General features: G+C 37.9%; 1 protein-coding gene across 5 annotated transcripts in view; it reads right to left on the minus strand.

Moving 5' to 3' along the window:
* Positions 1–15513: 15513 nt before the first annotated feature.
* LOC111595451 (nephrin) overlaps positions 15514–18015 on the minus strand; it is a 79053-nt gene continuing 76551 nt past the window's right edge. For all 5 annotated transcript variants that reach the window (XM_023309182.2, XM_023309181.2, XM_023309179.2 and 2 more), the window contains one exon: positions 15514–15937. In XM_023309182.2, coding sequence (XP_023164950.2) covers positions 15827–15937 — 111 coding nt within the window. In that variant the 3' untranslated portion in view covers positions 15514–15826. The remainder of the gene's footprint in view (positions 15938–18015) is intronic.

The following is an 18015-nucleotide window of genomic DNA, read 5'->3' on the forward strand; positions in this document are numbered from 1 at the left end:
TAAGACTTATAAACATTCAAGCTGGCAATATAAAACAGTTTAAATATTCATTTCATTTTTACTGGCTGCTTTAAGATCGCTGTTGAAAATTTAATTTTTAAATAGGCAAACGTATAATCTGACGACCTCATATAAATAATATAATCGATGTCTTACTCATTTCGAACTCATTCTCTATAAAAGGTTTCACCGAAACACTTCGTGTTCGTCTTGTCATCACACAGCAATTCTAGTATATATATAATTATATAAATATATAAATATATAAATATATAAATATATAAATATATAAATATATAAATATATAAATATAGACATTTTGTATTTTTCATAGTGTTTCCAGGTTAAATCATAATAAACTAATATAAAATATTTTTAATATCAATAGCATATAGCATAAAAAACTTTATGACATTAATGATTAAAAATTAAAATGTTAAGTGTAAGTCAATCCATAATGAAATGTCAAGCCGAACTTTTTTTTAAGTGTACGAGTGCACATAAGTATATATGCTAAAGTATTTGAGTGCAGAGTAGATAGCATTCATATTATTACTATATATAATAAATATTATTCTATATTAATTTGTATTTGCATAAAAGGTTCAATGCATTGTGTTTCGTTAAATATTTGATTAGTGTTTCCTATATGTGATATTATATTTTTTGTAATTTCTATTTATGTGTAATGTTTTTTTGTTAAACTTATTACGACTATAGCCAATATTAATACCACTCATTAGTGTTTAATTGCATATATTCATAATTTGCAATTTCAACAATTTATGTGCTTTAATATTATTTTATCTTTATTTTTTATTTTTTTTTTTAATTTGTCTGCAGTTGCCCATTGATTCAATTAATAAATTAAATTATTTGCTGAGCTTAATTGCTTGTTGCTCAGCCTGGCTGACCAAACAAAGGCTCGATTTATACGCTTTTTAAACGCTATTTAATACCTTTGTTTTTTTTATTAATTACGTCGCATTAAATATTTATTAAAACAAATTTTACCATCACACACACATTTACAGAGCTGATGGTCTAACTGGCAAGCTGACGTGGCTCACACTCTGAGGAAGCAGCGGACAAAGTGTTATTTAAATTTTCTGACTTTTGGGACATGGAATGGGATTAGTTATCAGGCAGACAATCGACTATGTTCGTGGAGGCGTGCTCAGCTCTGCCCACTTTAATCCCGTATTTAAATTTCAAGCAAAACTCGTAAGGAGAATGCAAAGTGAAAGTTCGCGCTGATCTCCTAGTTTTAAAGTGCGGGTGTCATCCGCACTCTTTGTGTGTGTGTGTGTATGTGTGTGTGTGTGCATCTTAGCTGCGTATCATGATATGCAAATTTTTGGGAAACATCAAAGGCGAAAGCTCAAAAAGACAATGAGTTCTCTTACCTCTGCGCCTCTCGCAGTCTCAGTCACCATTCAGCTGAGAGTCTCTCTGGGCTTGCTTACAGCGTCTCCGCTTTGGCGGCCCATTTAATTTCGACAGCTTTTGTTACAGCCAACATTTTATTTGCACGTTTCGTTTTACGGTTTTTGTCACTTGGCGTCATTTGATATTTCTCAGCGCCAGTACACAAGCTTCTGCAGCCCCCCCCCTTTGGCCCCTTGCCTTGGCTTTTGTTTGCTTTAATTAAAAGTTAAGTAGGTGCGAGCGCCAGAACAATGAATAAAGGAGGCGGGCTGCTCACGCTGGATGGTAGGTGGTAGATGGTGGGCTAGCAACGGCTCTGAACGTTGCAAATGAAGTTGTCAACTTTTGCCTGCTACCCCGCCCATGGCCCGCAGTCGCAGTCGCATTGGCATTCCTGCCCCTCGGGCACTTCAGTCTCAATTTCAACTATTTCCGCTGCCTGGCGAGGGCATTTTTGCAATTAATAAAGTTTTTTAGCCTCAATTTTGTATATAATTGTTGCTGGTTTGCTGGGTTTGTGCTTGTGTAGTTGCAATTAGTTTTTGCCCTGCTTTGATGCCTTTTGGGCACTCAAAATTCCTCTCAAATGGATGGACACCAAGTGTGTCCCCTGCCACATTCCCATGCCCATGCCCGCACTTGGCCTGACAGGTGCTGATTTTTGCTGTTTGCCATCTGAGGCTGCATCCAATTTCCATTTGCAGTGTCAGCTGTGTAATTAACGTGAAAATTGCATGAAAAACAAAGCAAAAGGCAGCCGTGCCTTGTAAATCTGTGGAGCTGTGTTGAATCGTTTCGTTTGAATTCCATTTGACTTCATATTGAGGCAAGCCAACAAAGTTTGTTTCTGCATTTAACTTTCTGTTATAATTTGTTTTCATTTACTAATATCATAGTGACAAATTGGAATATATTAATAAGCATGTAAATACTGGAACTGATTTGTGTGATATTTTGATTGTAGTCATGGACAGGTAGATGCATGTGTAGCTTGTAATTGCTCCTAATTTTGAGTGATGCGTGTAACTATGTACACATTTGCCTTTATTTTCCTTAACATTTTGGAATGTTGCTCCTAAAATGGCAGGCAAACATTTCGCAAAGCCACAAATATCTAGTCGATTTAAAAAATATAGATGCTGAACTGTAATCAAGGCAATAGGTACAAATTTTATAAGAGCATTCAAAGTACTCAGCAAAAATCTTAAAAGTCGAATAAAGATTATTATTAAGACTATTAGAGATTAATTGGATTGTGATAATTAATTTGACAGCTTGTCCTGTATACCGTGCACACTAGTTATGAAGGCTATATGGCTCAAGTCACAGTTAAAAATGTTTGGCATAAAATAGTTTATTTAATAAAACTTTAATAATAAAAATAATAAAAAATTTAATAAAGTAATATTCGCATTATTTCTTTTTGTTTTTTGAAGATTTAAAATTTGTGTAAACAAACAAACCAAACAACATCTTTTTTTTAATATACTGAATTTAAAACACAAATATTTCGCAAACTTTTTGCAGGTAAACTTTATAATAATTCTTTATTTTATGCAAAATGAACCACTTCGAATGATTATTAATTAGAATTTCGATTGATTCACATTGCAGATCCTATTTTCAGAGCCATTTCTAATCCACAAGCATTTAGATAATGACTTTTTTCTCGAAAAATATAAAAACCTTTTCAATTCAAATTAAAAACAAAATATATTTTTCGAGCTGATTTTTCACTTTTCAGTGGCCTGTTGTGTCAACTATTTGGTGTCACAGTGTGGTTATGGACTGTACACAGTTGGAGCTGCCAAATAGCGCAAAACTGTGGCTTCACCTGCAGCACAACAAAAAACAACGGCAATAACCTGCAGCCATTGGGACAGCAGCTGGCAACGCAGCAGCTGGATGTGGACATGGACATGGATATGGTGCAGGGTGCAGAGTGCAGGGTGCAGGGTGCAGTGTGTGCAGGGGTTGCTGGCGAAGCAGCTGCAACCGCAACGTCGGCAGCCCGCAGTGCTCTGCTCCGTACAATCCGTGTAGTCGGAGTGTGGCCAGAGTGCTGTGGTATTCGGGTTCTTGTTTAAACAAATGTTCGGCGTGTCTATAATTTTTAACATTTTGCACCGTTTTTTGGTGGTTGCGTATTTAAAATAGTTGCTTGTTTTTTCCCCGATTGGCCCCTCCCCCCACCCTTCGACCTCGTCCTGTATATTGCTTTTTTATGCCTCGCGCAATGTTTTGTGTGCAAATAAAATGCAAGTGTGCCCCGAAACGGCCAACGACCGCAAATTGAGTGTTAATAAAGTCATGTTAATAACTTACCGAAGAGCCAAATAAAAGCGAAAAGAAGAAAACGAACTCCGAGGTATGTTGGCAGCCCCTTCAGTCAGCTCTGGGCGGGTGGCTCAAGCAGAATCTGTAGAAAATTAGCAGGAGCTGCCTACGCCAGAATTCATTGCTGCATTGCCACTTCCTACTTGCCACTTGCCACATGCCACTTGCACGCATATGCGAGCCGCCGACTTTAATGAATTCCAAGCAGTGCCCAACGTATGCTGTCGACCAACGCAATCATACGCCGCCAGCAGGCGCAGCCGGCAGTTAGAGCGTCTGTCGTCGGTTTGTCTGTGCCGTCGCTCGATTTCTAACACCAAACTTCCGGGCGTTTCGAAAGAAAAGTGTGCTAGCTTTCAGCTGCTCAACTATCTGATACTCTAGAATATATGGTCACCTACATTTTACAGACTAAATAGTATTGTAACAGCTCAAGAGATTAGACAGAGTATTGAAAAGTATTTTCTGAATTCTAATCCATAGTAGGTGACTGTCAGCTTATCAAGCTCTGTCAAACCCTCTGGCCACAGGGCATTCAAACTATTCGCTTTGGCTGTGCGCCAAACCACGACAAAAGTTGTGACTGACGACTGCCTGGCAGGCGTTGCCGTTGCCAGCCTCTTCGCCTCTTAGCCAGTCAGTGAGCCAGTCACAGCCAAACAACAAATCCCCTAACCAGAGGCAATCCCAGTTTCAATTCCACTCCCAACTCGTTGCCATCGTTATAGTCTCTGGCAGAAATGCAGAATACAAAAAAAAAAAAGAAAAAGAAAATGGAGAAGGGAAGAAACGTTGCCTCAAAATTTCATTGCAATTCATTCGGCAACAGTGCCAGAGGAGCAAGTCGAGGCAGCTTCTCTTCCTGTGACTGTGACAAAATAACAAAGAAAAAAATAAAATACAACAACAATAAGGCGAAGGTTTCTTCTTGCTCCCATCGTTGACGCTGGGCTTCAAACAATGGGCCAGCAACAAAACAGCAAACAATTTGAGGCATTCAAATGTGCAACCAGGCAGTTGGAGCCACCAACGAGGCTCCTCTCAAGTCCAGCGTCCCTCTCAGCCCCGTGTCCGAATGTGTGAAAGTTACAGTGTTCGCTTCTCTTCAATTTTTTTGTGTTGTTTCTGGCTGCTGCTGCAATTTGAGTGCGAAAAAGTTTGCATACCAAAACAGTAAAAGGCATTTATTCCAGCGTGAATCCGTTTGCCTGCCTGGCAGCAGGAGTAGCTGGGGCAGGAGACGCATTGCCGGTCGGTTGGATGGTTGGCTGGCTGATTCGGTTGCTGGGTTCGACTCGGCTGCTGGCTACTTTGTCGGGCCGTGTAAGTGCAGTCAATTGCCTATGTGGGTCAGCATTGCATTTGCGCTTAATGAGCATAAATTATGCAGCAGTCGGCGCATTAAGGGCAGTACCAGCAGCAGCAGCAGCGACAGCAGCAGCAGCAGCGACAGCAGCAGTAATGCACAGCAAGTTTCTGCAACTTTCGCTTGTCGCATCAGCTCATAAAATTTATAGCGTCTGCATGTATTTTAAATTCTAATAAAATGTAGCAAAACTTTTTTGGTGCTACCCCACAAAGCGAACAACAACAACGAGCAGCAAATTTTTGCTTGCCTTTTAAAAGTTACTTTTGCCGCACACACACACACGCGTTTACCTGCTTGCCACCTTTCGGCAGTCGAGCGCATGGCAAATGTGTTTGCAATATGAAGAAGTTGTGCGTCTGCTGCCGCTTCCGCTGCCAAGGCAAAAGTTTACAAATTTCACTACAACAACATTTACTCGTAAATTATAATCAAAAAGGTGCCAGAATTGTATTAGTGTAAGTGTGAGCGTGAAAGTGTGGTTGTGCGTGTGTATGGGAATGTGTGTTTGCATTAAAATATGTTACATATATAACAAACATATATATATGTATATATATATATATATATATATATATATATATATATAAATAAATAAATAAATATATATATATATATATATATATATATATATATATATATATATATATATATATCGCCAGCTGCATTCAAGTATTCAATACACGAATCTCAGCATTCAGGAAGCTTTTTAAAAAATTGTTGCATACCCAAAAGGCGCAAGCGAAATAAATTGGGGAAAAATTGGATTTTATAAAGTGTGTAAAACACTTCTAAGTTATGAGTTAAAAGTCGTTTCAATTATTTACGAGCTTATGAAAGTGTTTCAAGTTACTGCAGTTGTCGTTGTCGTTGTCGTTGTCTATATGCTTTCAGCTTTAATTCGTGCTTCATCAGAATCTTTGACGAATAATGCCCCAAATTGATTCTCAAAATAAGCTGATTGACTGTCTATCGATGTCTAAATAAGCTGATTTGCGCCATCAGCAATAGTAGTTGCTATGCTGGCTGTACTTTCTTCACTTCATACCAATCTTCAGCTGTAGAACAAATTGCTGTGAGGCTATGATGAAGACCAATGTCATGATGAAATTCACGTTGTCTATTGACAACTCAGGCAGAATTTCGAATAGCACTACGAGGATTATATTTAAACATTTTCGCAATTGTGTTTTGCACATATCATAAATATCTACCTATGCTAAGTAGCATTACTCATGTTGAGTCATACTTCAATGTCAACTATAAAACATGTGAAATTTAAATATTTTTTGCTTTGTAACGAAGTCCTGACTTTATCTCTTGAATATCATATATCTTAGGACTACATATGAAATAAAGTTATCGTCTTATCTAACGCAATTATACTTAATAATAATGACTTGTGCTTAGGTAAGAACTGTCTTGCAATTAGGTAAATCATAATTACTTTATTTTACTATTTAATATTCATCGATAAGAGCTCAAGTGACAGATGCTTGCGAAAGAGGTCACATTCAATGCCCCCTTCACTTTCAGATTAAAGCTTCAATTTGAGTAAATCTCAAATTGCTGATTGGCATTGAAATTCCATGACAACTTACCTTTGAAATATGAATGTTTAGTGGTAAGCTGTCATTGCTGGATAATTGTAATTTGAATGTTTGCTGCATGCTATAATTACAGTAACCGCAAATACCTTTTGACACCTTATACTCGACAGTAATTATGTTTACCATATGTATTTAAAATATGTAACGCATGTCACTCCTTCTCTCTCTATCTCTGTCTCTCTCTGTGTGTGTGAGTTTATATAACACGTGTAACATCTCGTATTTTCTCAACTCTCCCCCAGCTTCGACCTGCCACTAACTTCAAATCAGCGACATTTTCTTAAAATTTCATTTCATTTCGTGTCGTTTCGCTTGCCAACAATTCAATTTATATGTTGTCTTTGTGCGATGGCTTTTAAGATAGTCAACACATACACACACATACTCACTCACATCTAGTTTTTAGCTCCTATATAGCGCACTATGTACGAGTAAGCGACAATTTGTGTTAGTGCAAATTTAATGCCAAAACGTGCAGCCAGCACCAGCGCCAGCACCAGGTAAGAGCCCAACCGCTTTGAGCATCGGGCCAACAACCGCAACCAGGTGAGTGTCTCTGACTATCTCACACTATCTACTACTACCCCTACGCCATGCCTGCTGCTCCGTCTGTGTGACGTTGTTGGCTTGGTTTTTGGTTTCACACATGCTTATACATGCATGCAGCAGGCGCAAGCCAAATAACTTAAGGCAAAGCTGCTAAACAGCTCGACCAGCAGTTACCCCGCACATCATGAGACTATATATATAACTGGCAGAGACTATGAGCTATAAATGTAGCTGCTCGTTGACCACGACTTTAAGCCTTAGCTTTAAAGGAACTTGTTTCTCATACAACATCGTCAGCAAGTCTGTCACTTCAGTTTTCTATTCAGCAAGGGACATCATGGAACTATTCCATGGCGCATACCCTTTCTATGCGCACTTTGAGAGCAGGGTATAAAAACTCAGTTAAGTGCAGCACACGAGAGTGCAGCCATTGCCAGGGGGCGTGGTTGTTGGCCGGGTTGGCAAAGTTAACTTTTGCCACGACAAAGTGACATATTAGCGTAGTCAACTTTACAAAGCAAGTCACAAACTTAACGCTCGCATACTTTAAGAGCATGCAATGCAGTTAAGGGTTAATTTTGTTAAGTTCAACTTTTTCAAAATTGTGGCCATGCGTGTGTGTGTGTGAGTGTGCCTCGGAAGTGTGGCAAACAATGACTAGTGCTAACCAACAGCCATTTGGACCAAATTTGAGGCCATGTCCAAAGGCGAAATCAAAAACCAATTAGTGCTGCTGGCCGTCAAAAACTTTTACCATATAATCGGTACGCCCAGTAGCGTTCGAGCTTTGTAATTTGCCTCGTTACGTATACGCAGTGTGGAGCAGTTCGAAAACTTCACTTTCAACGAGTTGGCAATGAAAGTCGTTGGACGCGAACCTCAAGTGTTTTATGCAAATTTCATAATTGCAAAAACATTTTCGTTTTTGGCTAATTATAGACTTAAGACAACGACAACCAGCTGTAATTTCACCTACTGTCGACTACCAAATCGTGCGGCTGCTTTAACTTGACTAAATTGCACTGGCTTTAACCAATTTACCAGCTTGAATTAACACTTGAATTGTCTACTAAATATGCCCAGAGAGACGAAAAAACAAGCGAAATCAAGCTGAGATTTGCCTGGCATTCCTCAGTCGGAAAATATGGGAAAAGCTTTTTTTGCGGCCCGCATGAGTCCAAATACCAATTCCGAAGAGCTTTTCTTTGAAATTGAGTTTCTTTAATCATTTTTTGGAAAAAAAATGGTATAAATCAAGTGCAATTTGTCGGAACTGTGAAGAGAGTACAAATATGAGGAATGTGCACACTAGAATGAGCATTCGAGTTTAAACAATTTGAAATGAAGTTGCTTATAGCTTAAAGTAGTCAGTCTGCGCGTAGTCCCACAATTTAAGCGCATCTCCATATCGAATAGTTGAATATATAATTGATTAAAAATTTATAGAAGTGTTGTTATTATTCATTATGAATATATACATTGCCAAGGGCAGGACAACGCCTTTTATTGCTAAACAACATTTGTTAAAAAATTGGCAATTTTTTTAAATTCTTTATTTGAAATGAGCTAATAAAAATAGGTGTGAAAATGAAATGTGAAATGAAACATGAAATTATTTTTAATATAATAACAATTTTTACAATCAGTCCAGACCTGAAGGAATCCTTATTTTCAGATATAAAAATGATAATATATAGGTGTTCTAAGGAACATTTGCTAGGCATTAGATGAATGGCTTAAGGCATTCTACTACCTTAAGATAATATAAAAATTCATTAGCCACAATACCAAATAAATTTGAAGATAAAAATTTACTTCTGACAATTCATTCTCTAAAATATAATTTAAATGTCTTTCTCGCAGTTTCATACAGTTAATTTATAAGTTCCAAATTTCAAACACCTTAATTATGCCAGTTAGTTCCCTAGTTCGGCTGCTTAAATTGTAAAGTAATATATTTTGACACAGCATTAACGCAAATTATAATTGTAAATGTGGCAAAATAAAATATAACAAAACCGTAAAATTGCATTTAATAAAATCTAATTAAATATGAATAAAAATAATTAGCATATAAATGGAGATGCAATTATTTGATTTGTGTACTCAGTCGCAATGCTTATTTAGCAGCAGCACAACTCCACACGATCTGTCAGTTATTGTTATATTATATATGTGTGTAATGTGAAAATGATGCGCTATTTGTTAATTATCTATGAAGTACTTTTGAGTTATGCTTATTTCCATAACAAAAAACCAAAATGGAAAATAAATTTTAAAAAAATTTGAATAAATGTAATTTGTATTTATTTACAATATAATCAGTCAGTGAGTGGCTATGGCTGCGGCTGTGGCAGGCGTCGCTTCCCTGGTCTATTATAAACATTCAATCAAAATAATGAAAATAACGAAAATGCCAAATGAATTTTATGCATTAAATTAGCCAATTGACTGACTGACTGTGCGGTCAGCCGTCAGTTGAGTTTTTTACAAGCGGCAAGACACACATGTAAACCAATTTACATTTTAAATGACCCAGCGTTACACAAATAGTATCAACAATAATAACTAATTTAGTTCGAGGAGCAGTTAATCATTGCGCGAGTGCTCTATAATTATTTTCATTAAAATTACTTATCATATTTTCATGTTTTTATGCATTTGAAAAATTAAAAAATAAATTGATTTTAAATTAACGTATCAACATTTGCACCCTTCATATTCTCTGTTGATGTTGATTGCATTTATATCTCATTTAAGCTTTAGTTCTATATCTAAATCATTTTTCTTTTCGACTCTAATTGTCTTGCTTATTTCAAAACTTTTTTAAAAGTACTTTCAAAAGTCACTTAGTCTTAAATGCCAGCATCTATCAGTTTTCGCATTTAATCTTTAAACACATAAAAACTAAACAGCTCCAAAGCACAAGCAATTTTTTCTCATACACTTAAATATCTTTTCGGCCCTTACTTTTTTTTTAGTTGTGGACACAGATCGAGGCACACGTGCGTTCGACGCATCCTTTTTTTTATAAATTGCCAACACTTTGGGAGCCTAATCATCACACCCGAAAACTGTGTGAACTGTGCCCGTAAAGAACTCAACATAAATTAAAAGGCGAACATTAGTTAGTTTTTTGTGCTCAGGCAATCTGAGCCGCTGCGATACGGGGACCCTAAAGAAACCTCATTCACAGTCAGTCGCACTTTTACGATTTATTTACGATTTAAATCCGCGTACGCAGAGTGCCCGAACCCAAATCCGAAGCTGAGTGCGCGCCTAATGCGCATTGAATAAAGTACTAAAAAAATAATTTGCCATCTGTGGGGCGAATGAACAGTGGCCCGAAACGGGACTCTTTCCATTCGCAGTGTGGTGCGTCGCTTTTCAAATTTTATGCGTATTACGTATACGCAGTGCGTGTTATATTCTCTTCCGGCTGGCGGCATGCGTACGGACTCGGTCCATGTTTAATGTTGTTTTGACGCCGCCATATTAACCGGAAAGCGGTGCCGGAGCTAAGAGACAGGAAATGTGCACCGCCAGGTACTTTCTATGTAAATCTGCCCCGCCTCTGCCTGTGGCCCGTCCTGCATATGCGTGCTCGTCCTTATTTAACCCTTTTTTTCTCTTTTTTGTTTGCTGGTTTGGTATCCCAAATATTTATGGCTGCCGGGGCTAGGCATATGTTTGCCTCCCGGCAGCGTCGCTTGGCAATTTATTTAACCTTCAAATGTTGTTAGCTGTCTCTGCTGCGTGTGTCACAAAGGTGTCGTCGCCTAAATGTATGCCCCTGCTTCCGGCCTCCTGCTTCCTGCCTTCTGCCTCCTGCTGCCCAGCATGGAGCGGATTGTGCGTGTGTGTTTGCAGTCGTATTAAACGGATTTGTTTGCCTGAAATTTGCGTAGATTTGCTGCACATTATTTGTAGCCTTGTGGTTGCCTGCCAGTGTTTATTTGTCTGCCAATTTAGTTTTGCGGCCCGAGCCAATGTCAGGCATTCAAATGGGCTTGTGGCTGTCTGGCGAATCAATAAGCCAGCGAGAACAGTGTTTTCTTTTATATATATTTATATATATATTTTATATTCAGCAACTTATGAAGTTACTAAATAGCTTGAAAGCTACTGAATGAGGAAGCAGAGCTGCTTTTTATTTAACTGAAGCATTAGCCGTAGTCAGACTTAGCTTTTGCTCAATCCTCAGCTTGGCTGAGCTAGTTCCTTGTTAATAATAATAAATTAATATTGATTAAAATATCGCAAAAATCTTTTCCACTTTTCGATTTGGAAGACATTAATTTTTGGATAACTCTGATGTATTCCATAAAAGTTAACAACGTTAACTAGCCTGACTTATCTACATACTTAGGCAATAAAACGGATCGGAAAGAAACTCTATGAGCAGCTCTAGTTTTTCCATTATATTTTACATTAAAATCAATTACTTGAGCAATAATTTTAATATCAGGTGTAATTTTCAGAAAATAAATTGTAAATAAACCTAAAGTAGTTTCTCATAAGTGCATAACTGAGACGCTTTTTAATCAAGACAAGATTCCTGCTTAATTCCTCAAGGCTTAAGTGCTGTGCTCCCATTTCTTATTGTTTTGTTTGCTTGTCTCGTGGTAGTGTCATTTTTATTTACAATAAATTGTACAAAACGGCCAGCGAGTGACCAAACTGGCCGAACAATAAAAGCGGCGGCATTAATCTTCTCTGCTGCCAACAAAAGCGAGGCTGGGTGCGACACGGGAAGGGAAGTGCGATGCACCCTTGTGCTCAACTGCTTGCCAATTTCCGGTTGCAATGCTGTGCATTTCCGGGTGTGCCCGCTGTCCATGTGTCCCAATGGCCGCGGCGATGAAATTGCTTAAATGTAAATAAATCAGTGGTAAGAAAATTTCAGTGGTCAGCGCGACGTTGCAAGTGTCGGCTTATAAATCAGGCAGCTGCACTGCGCTGAACAAAATGGCTGACAGACAGGACTGGACACAGACAGAGACAGCCACAGCCACGGAGACAGGACGAGGGCGATCTATGGACAGACAGAAAAGAATGCCGCGGAGTCGCATTAATGTCGGCTTAAGTGTGCGAGTGCCAAAAACAAAAAAGCACGAACTTAATTGCATGGCGTTTATTTAATTTCCGCACACTTTGAAGCCGTTTTATTAGCTCGAACGGCGCATAAATCACTCGAAGTGCGCGCAACAGAACCGAAAGTCGTTTGTCATTTTTAACAATCAATTAAAAGCAAATGTTGCATAAATACATGAAAACTTTGCCAATGCTAGCGCCTGAACCAATTACAAATTGTAAACGAACTCTGTTTGCCATTTATCATCGTTAGATGCAGCGCGAGTAGCGCAGTTATAGAGATAGAGGGAGAGAGAGAGAGAGCGAAACAGACAAATTCGACTAATAAAAATCAAGTCGGACTGCTTCAAATGGCTGTCGTTAAACTCCTAAATGCACTTGTGCCAACGCAAGTGCCACACGGGCAGAAGTTATGTCTCGAACGAGTGTCGCACTCATATCTTCTGAGTGGGTTCGTCATTCAGCGGTGAAGACTGCATTTTATTCTCAACAGCTCTGCTCGTAAAATGTTGCCTATACCTAGTAAACAGTCAAAATTGAGTGTGCTGCATTGCCTCGTCAACATTTTTGTCGTAAAATGTCTCAGTTTGTGTGGTTGTCTTAAGCAGAGAGCATGATTGCATTGCTACAACAGAGTCTATGAATAAGAACTAGAAGATCAAATGCAGAATACAAAAAAATATGTATTTAGTGAAACATTTGAAGAGTTATTTCGTAAATTTAAGAACAAATATATTTAATTTTAATAACTTATTAAAATTTAAAGTAATTATCATTTTATGTTGGAAGGTGCTTCGTTTAGTATATTCATGATTTCTCTGTTATTAAATATTTTTATTTATATTTTATATGATAATTTTAACGAATTTTTGTAAGAAAGAGTAATTTATTTTAATTTTGAAATTTATTTTTTTACTTCCACAATAGATAGTGTCGAAGCTAGAAATCTTTTCGCCCAGTCTCTGGCTTTCAACATGGCACGAGCATCAGCTTTAGTCCAGTTTAGATATATATATATATAAATGCATATATGCATATACTGCAATTCTTTTTCACTTTTAACTGGGTCGTAAAATCTAAATAAAATTTCGTTAGGCAATTCATTTCGAGTTTTTATTTGTTGTTTGGAAAACAATTCAAATGTTTTTTGTTTCGTATATACTCAGCTGATATAAAAGAAGGAAAAAAGTTCTATTCAAGTTTTGGCTCGTTTAATTGCCGCTTGATTGATGACCCTTGGGGCGGCTGCCAGACAACAATTAAAACAACAACAGCAAGCCGAAGCTGCAGAAGCATAAACAGCGTTTTAATATATAATTTATGTAACGAATTTTGATTAATTGATTTCCATTTGGCGTGTTAGCGTCTACTTTGCCCGTGTTTGTGCTCCAACCCATGGGTGGCCTATCCTATCCTGCTCTGTGGCTTTGCCTTTTGACATGTGGGCAAAATTAATTTGATGCCGCTACCTGCTGCTCCTTGAGCCGTAAGTACAGGTATTCACAGTGTACCAAATATTTGCATCTATCCAATCTCTTTGCCTGTGCCCGTGTGTGTGCTTATATATTCATGTGTGTGTGTTTTGCTTACCTTTTGGCATATCTTCACATCTACACAGACCTCAGCCGGGCTGCGCCGTCAAAATTTACAAGTCATCGACGTTGCGGTCAAAATTTGCATAATTTGCTTTCCATGTAGGCCCAGTCATAAATGATTGTCTATGATCTGGCCCGGCCTCAACCCGGAGACTGGCAGGGGCTGAGTGTCCAGGTTGGCTTGCCTGCCTGCCACTATCATTATGTCCCACTGTTTAGTTGAGTTCCTGTCTGTTTGCACTGCTTAAGCGAAAATGGTGTTAAGTGCTTTCGCATACAAAATTTACATGGCTGACAATTTTTGAACGATGTATCGAAAACGTTGCCTTTGCCGTTGTCGTTGTCGTTGTCGCCGTACTTGTTCTCATTGTTGTCGTTGTTGGCTGTTGTGGTCGTGTCGCCCGGCTTGACTTCCGTTTCCGTGTGTTTGTACACGCGCCCTGTCAATATTTGGCATTTGCTACAAGGCACACGCCAAACACACGACACACCCAATGGGCACTACGGCTGTGCCACGCCCCGCTGTTTGTCGCCGCCCAGCGTTACGAAAATGTTTGGCTACGTTTTGCTGATGCTGCCTGCCCACAACTGTTTGCCTTCGCCTGCACCTGGTCAATGATCCCAATGCAAAGTGCAATAAAAGTTGCTTTTCGCATTTTTTGCTTTTTTTTTTTTGTTTTAAATACATTTTATTAAATTTAATTTATTAACTATTTTTTGTTTTATAAATTTTAAACTTAATGCTAAATACACTTTCGTCAGTTAAATATTTTACATGCAGTTGCTTATGATTAGAGTAATTAATTAGTTATTTCTCAGTTATTGTTAGTTTTTTTTTAATTTATGAGTTAGAGTTAGAGTTTTTTTGTTTGTTAAAGTGTTAAATGTTTTCGCTTTTGATACCAAGATTGGTTTTTCCTTTTACGTATAAAATGCAAACGTTGCGTTGCTAAATTGAATTATTTTCTGTTAAGTTAACCATTTATTATTAAGTTCACTTAAATGTAGCTTGCTTTTAAATTCTTTATGCCTTCCTTTGTTTGACGTTTGACGAGTATGTAAACAAATTGTCTTTAATTACATTTGCTGCTATGCTAAATGGGCCTTAAGACTAGATGAATTTGATTTATATATGTCTGTGTGTGTGTGTGAGTGTGTAATAAATTGTATTTATGTCTTAAGAACAAGCTAAATTTTAATGTTTTTCTTTTTGGGAGCTTTTCGCTTACTCGTCAACATAAATTAACAACAATCATGAATTCGTTTAACTTTAGCTAAAAGTTGTCTAGATTTTGGCGCTTAAAGCTGTTGTTTAAAAATATATTAACAATTCAGTGTTCACATCGTACATCTAAGTTAATTTTAATATAGATTTAATATATTCATTTAGAGCTCTAAGGTTTAGTATTTGATTTTTACATGGGCGCTTAAGCCTAATGGATTTTCCTTTAGTTTTTCTTCGTCTTCGTCTTCTTCCTCTTTGAGTTCTGTTTTTTTTTCGTTTTATTATTATTATTTTATGCCTTAACATTTTACATGCATATTTATTGTTATAATTTTTTATTTTACATTATTTGGCGCATTTTCGTCGTCGCTTCTCCTTGATGCATTAAAAAGTACTTCGCAATCGCTCAGAATTCAATGTCAACCAACCTCCACGCTAAATGCTTTGCTGGCAGTTTGAATTTCTCCCCTTCTTCATCTTCATTCTTCCAGCGCACATCACATAACTTATAGTCAATATTTTTCTTTTACTAAGTTCTCCTCATGCCCGACTGCATTCCTTCCATTATTTGATTTGATTTGTTGTTGGCTTAGATCATCTGCTGCTCGGCTATCATTCAGCGTCAAAATCGTGTGCCTGTACCATGATTGCGATCCTGACTGATGAGAATCTCGTCGCCGTTCAGCTGATGGTGTAGCTCCTCTGGCACGGTCTTCAAGTGTTGCGGCTTGGCCTGTGAGAGGGTGTAAATGGAGAGTGAAAGTGTTATTAATAAGCGCCAGCATTCGATAGCCAATAAACATTTTCCATTTAAACTTAATCATGAGTAAATAATATCTGGGAAATCATCATTTCATAGATTATACGAGCCTCTCAGCAGGCTCCTTATTATTATGTTTGTGCAATGACTAATCCATAGATTATCATCGCTTCAAAGCCAAGTGGAAGGCAATAAAAAAGGGAAACAAAACGGGAATGAAATGAATCGAGCCACGGCCAAAAACACAAATGCACGTTAAGAGCTATGCTTTAAAATTAACGAGGCGCGCATTATTTGAGTACCCGCAGCTATTACGAATTCACATTTGCCGCCTGCCAGTAAAGTGGCAGGGAAAGCCTTGGCGCGACGGGCTAACTGGGCGTATGCGTGTTATTTGGTTTCGTTCAGTGTACCGCTGCTGCGCTAAATCTAACCATTTGCTGGTCGGCAGCTCCCCAGGCAACACCGCAACAGTCACAGATCCAGTCCAAGCCCATGTCCTCGTCGTTCTGGATTTGGTCCTGTGTTTTCGGTTGGCTTTTGCGCGCTTCGCTGCCTTTTGCCTTGCATTTTTCAAAAACTCTCGGGACCAGCTCACACACAGACATATAGAAAACAACAACTCACTCAGCGCTCAAGGAATGGAAAAAATGTACATTGTAAATTCCGTTGGTGTTGTTGGTCCTTTTTTGCGGGCCATAATAATTGCAATCATTAGAGTCAAAAGTTGACACACCGCAGTGTCCTTTGGCGTGAAACAGTTACAAAAAAAAGGAGAGACTGCTGTGCGGTGGCAGAGACAGAGACAGAGACAAAAATATATACGAAATTCAGTAAGGAGCCAGGACAATGCAACGGCTGCTATGCCTGCGCCTGCAGCACTCGCCAGGACGAACGCAATGCGCGTCGCCAAGTGTACATATAATGGCATATTTATAGAGCAAATGACATAGACAATAAGAGTGACAGAGTCAGAGAGCGAGAAAGACAGAGAGAAAAGTATAGCGTATTATTCTCTTTTTGCACTACTTCTACTGCGGCTGTCATTTTTATGCACACTCTGAGGTCATTTACCGCTTTGAACTTTTGCCGTTGAATTCGGGCTTAAAATTTAAGCAGGCAGGGATCAAGTGGTCTACAAAGAAAAAAGAAATGTAAAAAATAGCTCATGTTATGCTGAAACTTGGCAATCGAAAAAATATTCTCTTTTTTAATGGATAAACTTTTGTTTAAAGTTGGTGAAGCAAAGTCACATTGCAATCATATGGGAACAATATGAACAAGAATGAACGACTATCAGGGACTATAAAGTGACTTTGTCTAAAAGAAAACTGCAACAGCATATAGTTAGGAAACTTATATTTAACAAGTATAGCAAATTGTCAGTTTACTATGTTAAATGAAAAGTTTACAAGGAATACAAAAAGTTATTCCAAGCAATTCTTATTAGAGATCTGTGTAAGATGTGATATATTAAAGATGTGATATATATTCATTAAGTAAGTCAGATCTAAAGGTTTTTATATAAATATATACTTTCTATGTATTTCCCATTAATTTTAATAACCTTTAGTCAAGTTTCCAGACAGAAGAGGCCAAATGAACTCGTGTTACTTATAATTTACTCGCTTAATAAGCCAATTTAAGTTATTTGATGCTTTTCATATTGATAAAAATATTAAACATTTCCAATTTGATATATCGACATATCAAGCTAGATAAGAAAGTCTAACTGGAACAGTCTAAGAGCCGAGTATGAGCAGGCGTAGGAATATGAGCATTAACATAAAAGAGCATAAGTAAAGTCATGTTAAAGTGGCCTAATTAACAAACAGCCCATTTGGTTGTTCATCTTGTGGCTGTCTTGTTTATCTTCTTGAGTTCTTCAGGTTGGCTGAGTGGCGGTGGGTGGGCGTGTGGCGCATATTACTTAGCAATCCCTTGAGCAGTTATCAGACCAACCGCAAAAATCCATTTTCTGCCCCAGTGGCTACAATTTATGAAAGGGAACAAAAGATTTTCGGGGCATGGCGACCGGGTGTACCCAAGAT

The sequence above is a fragment of the Drosophila hydei genome, unplaced genomic scaffold (assembly GCF_003285905.1).
Source record: "Drosophila hydei strain 15085-1641.00,03,60 unplaced genomic scaffold, DhydRS2 tig00000060-arrow-pilon, whole genome shotgun sequence".
In the NCBI taxonomy this organism is placed as follows: domain Eukaryota; kingdom Metazoa; phylum Arthropoda; class Insecta; order Diptera; family Drosophilidae; genus Drosophila; species Drosophila hydei.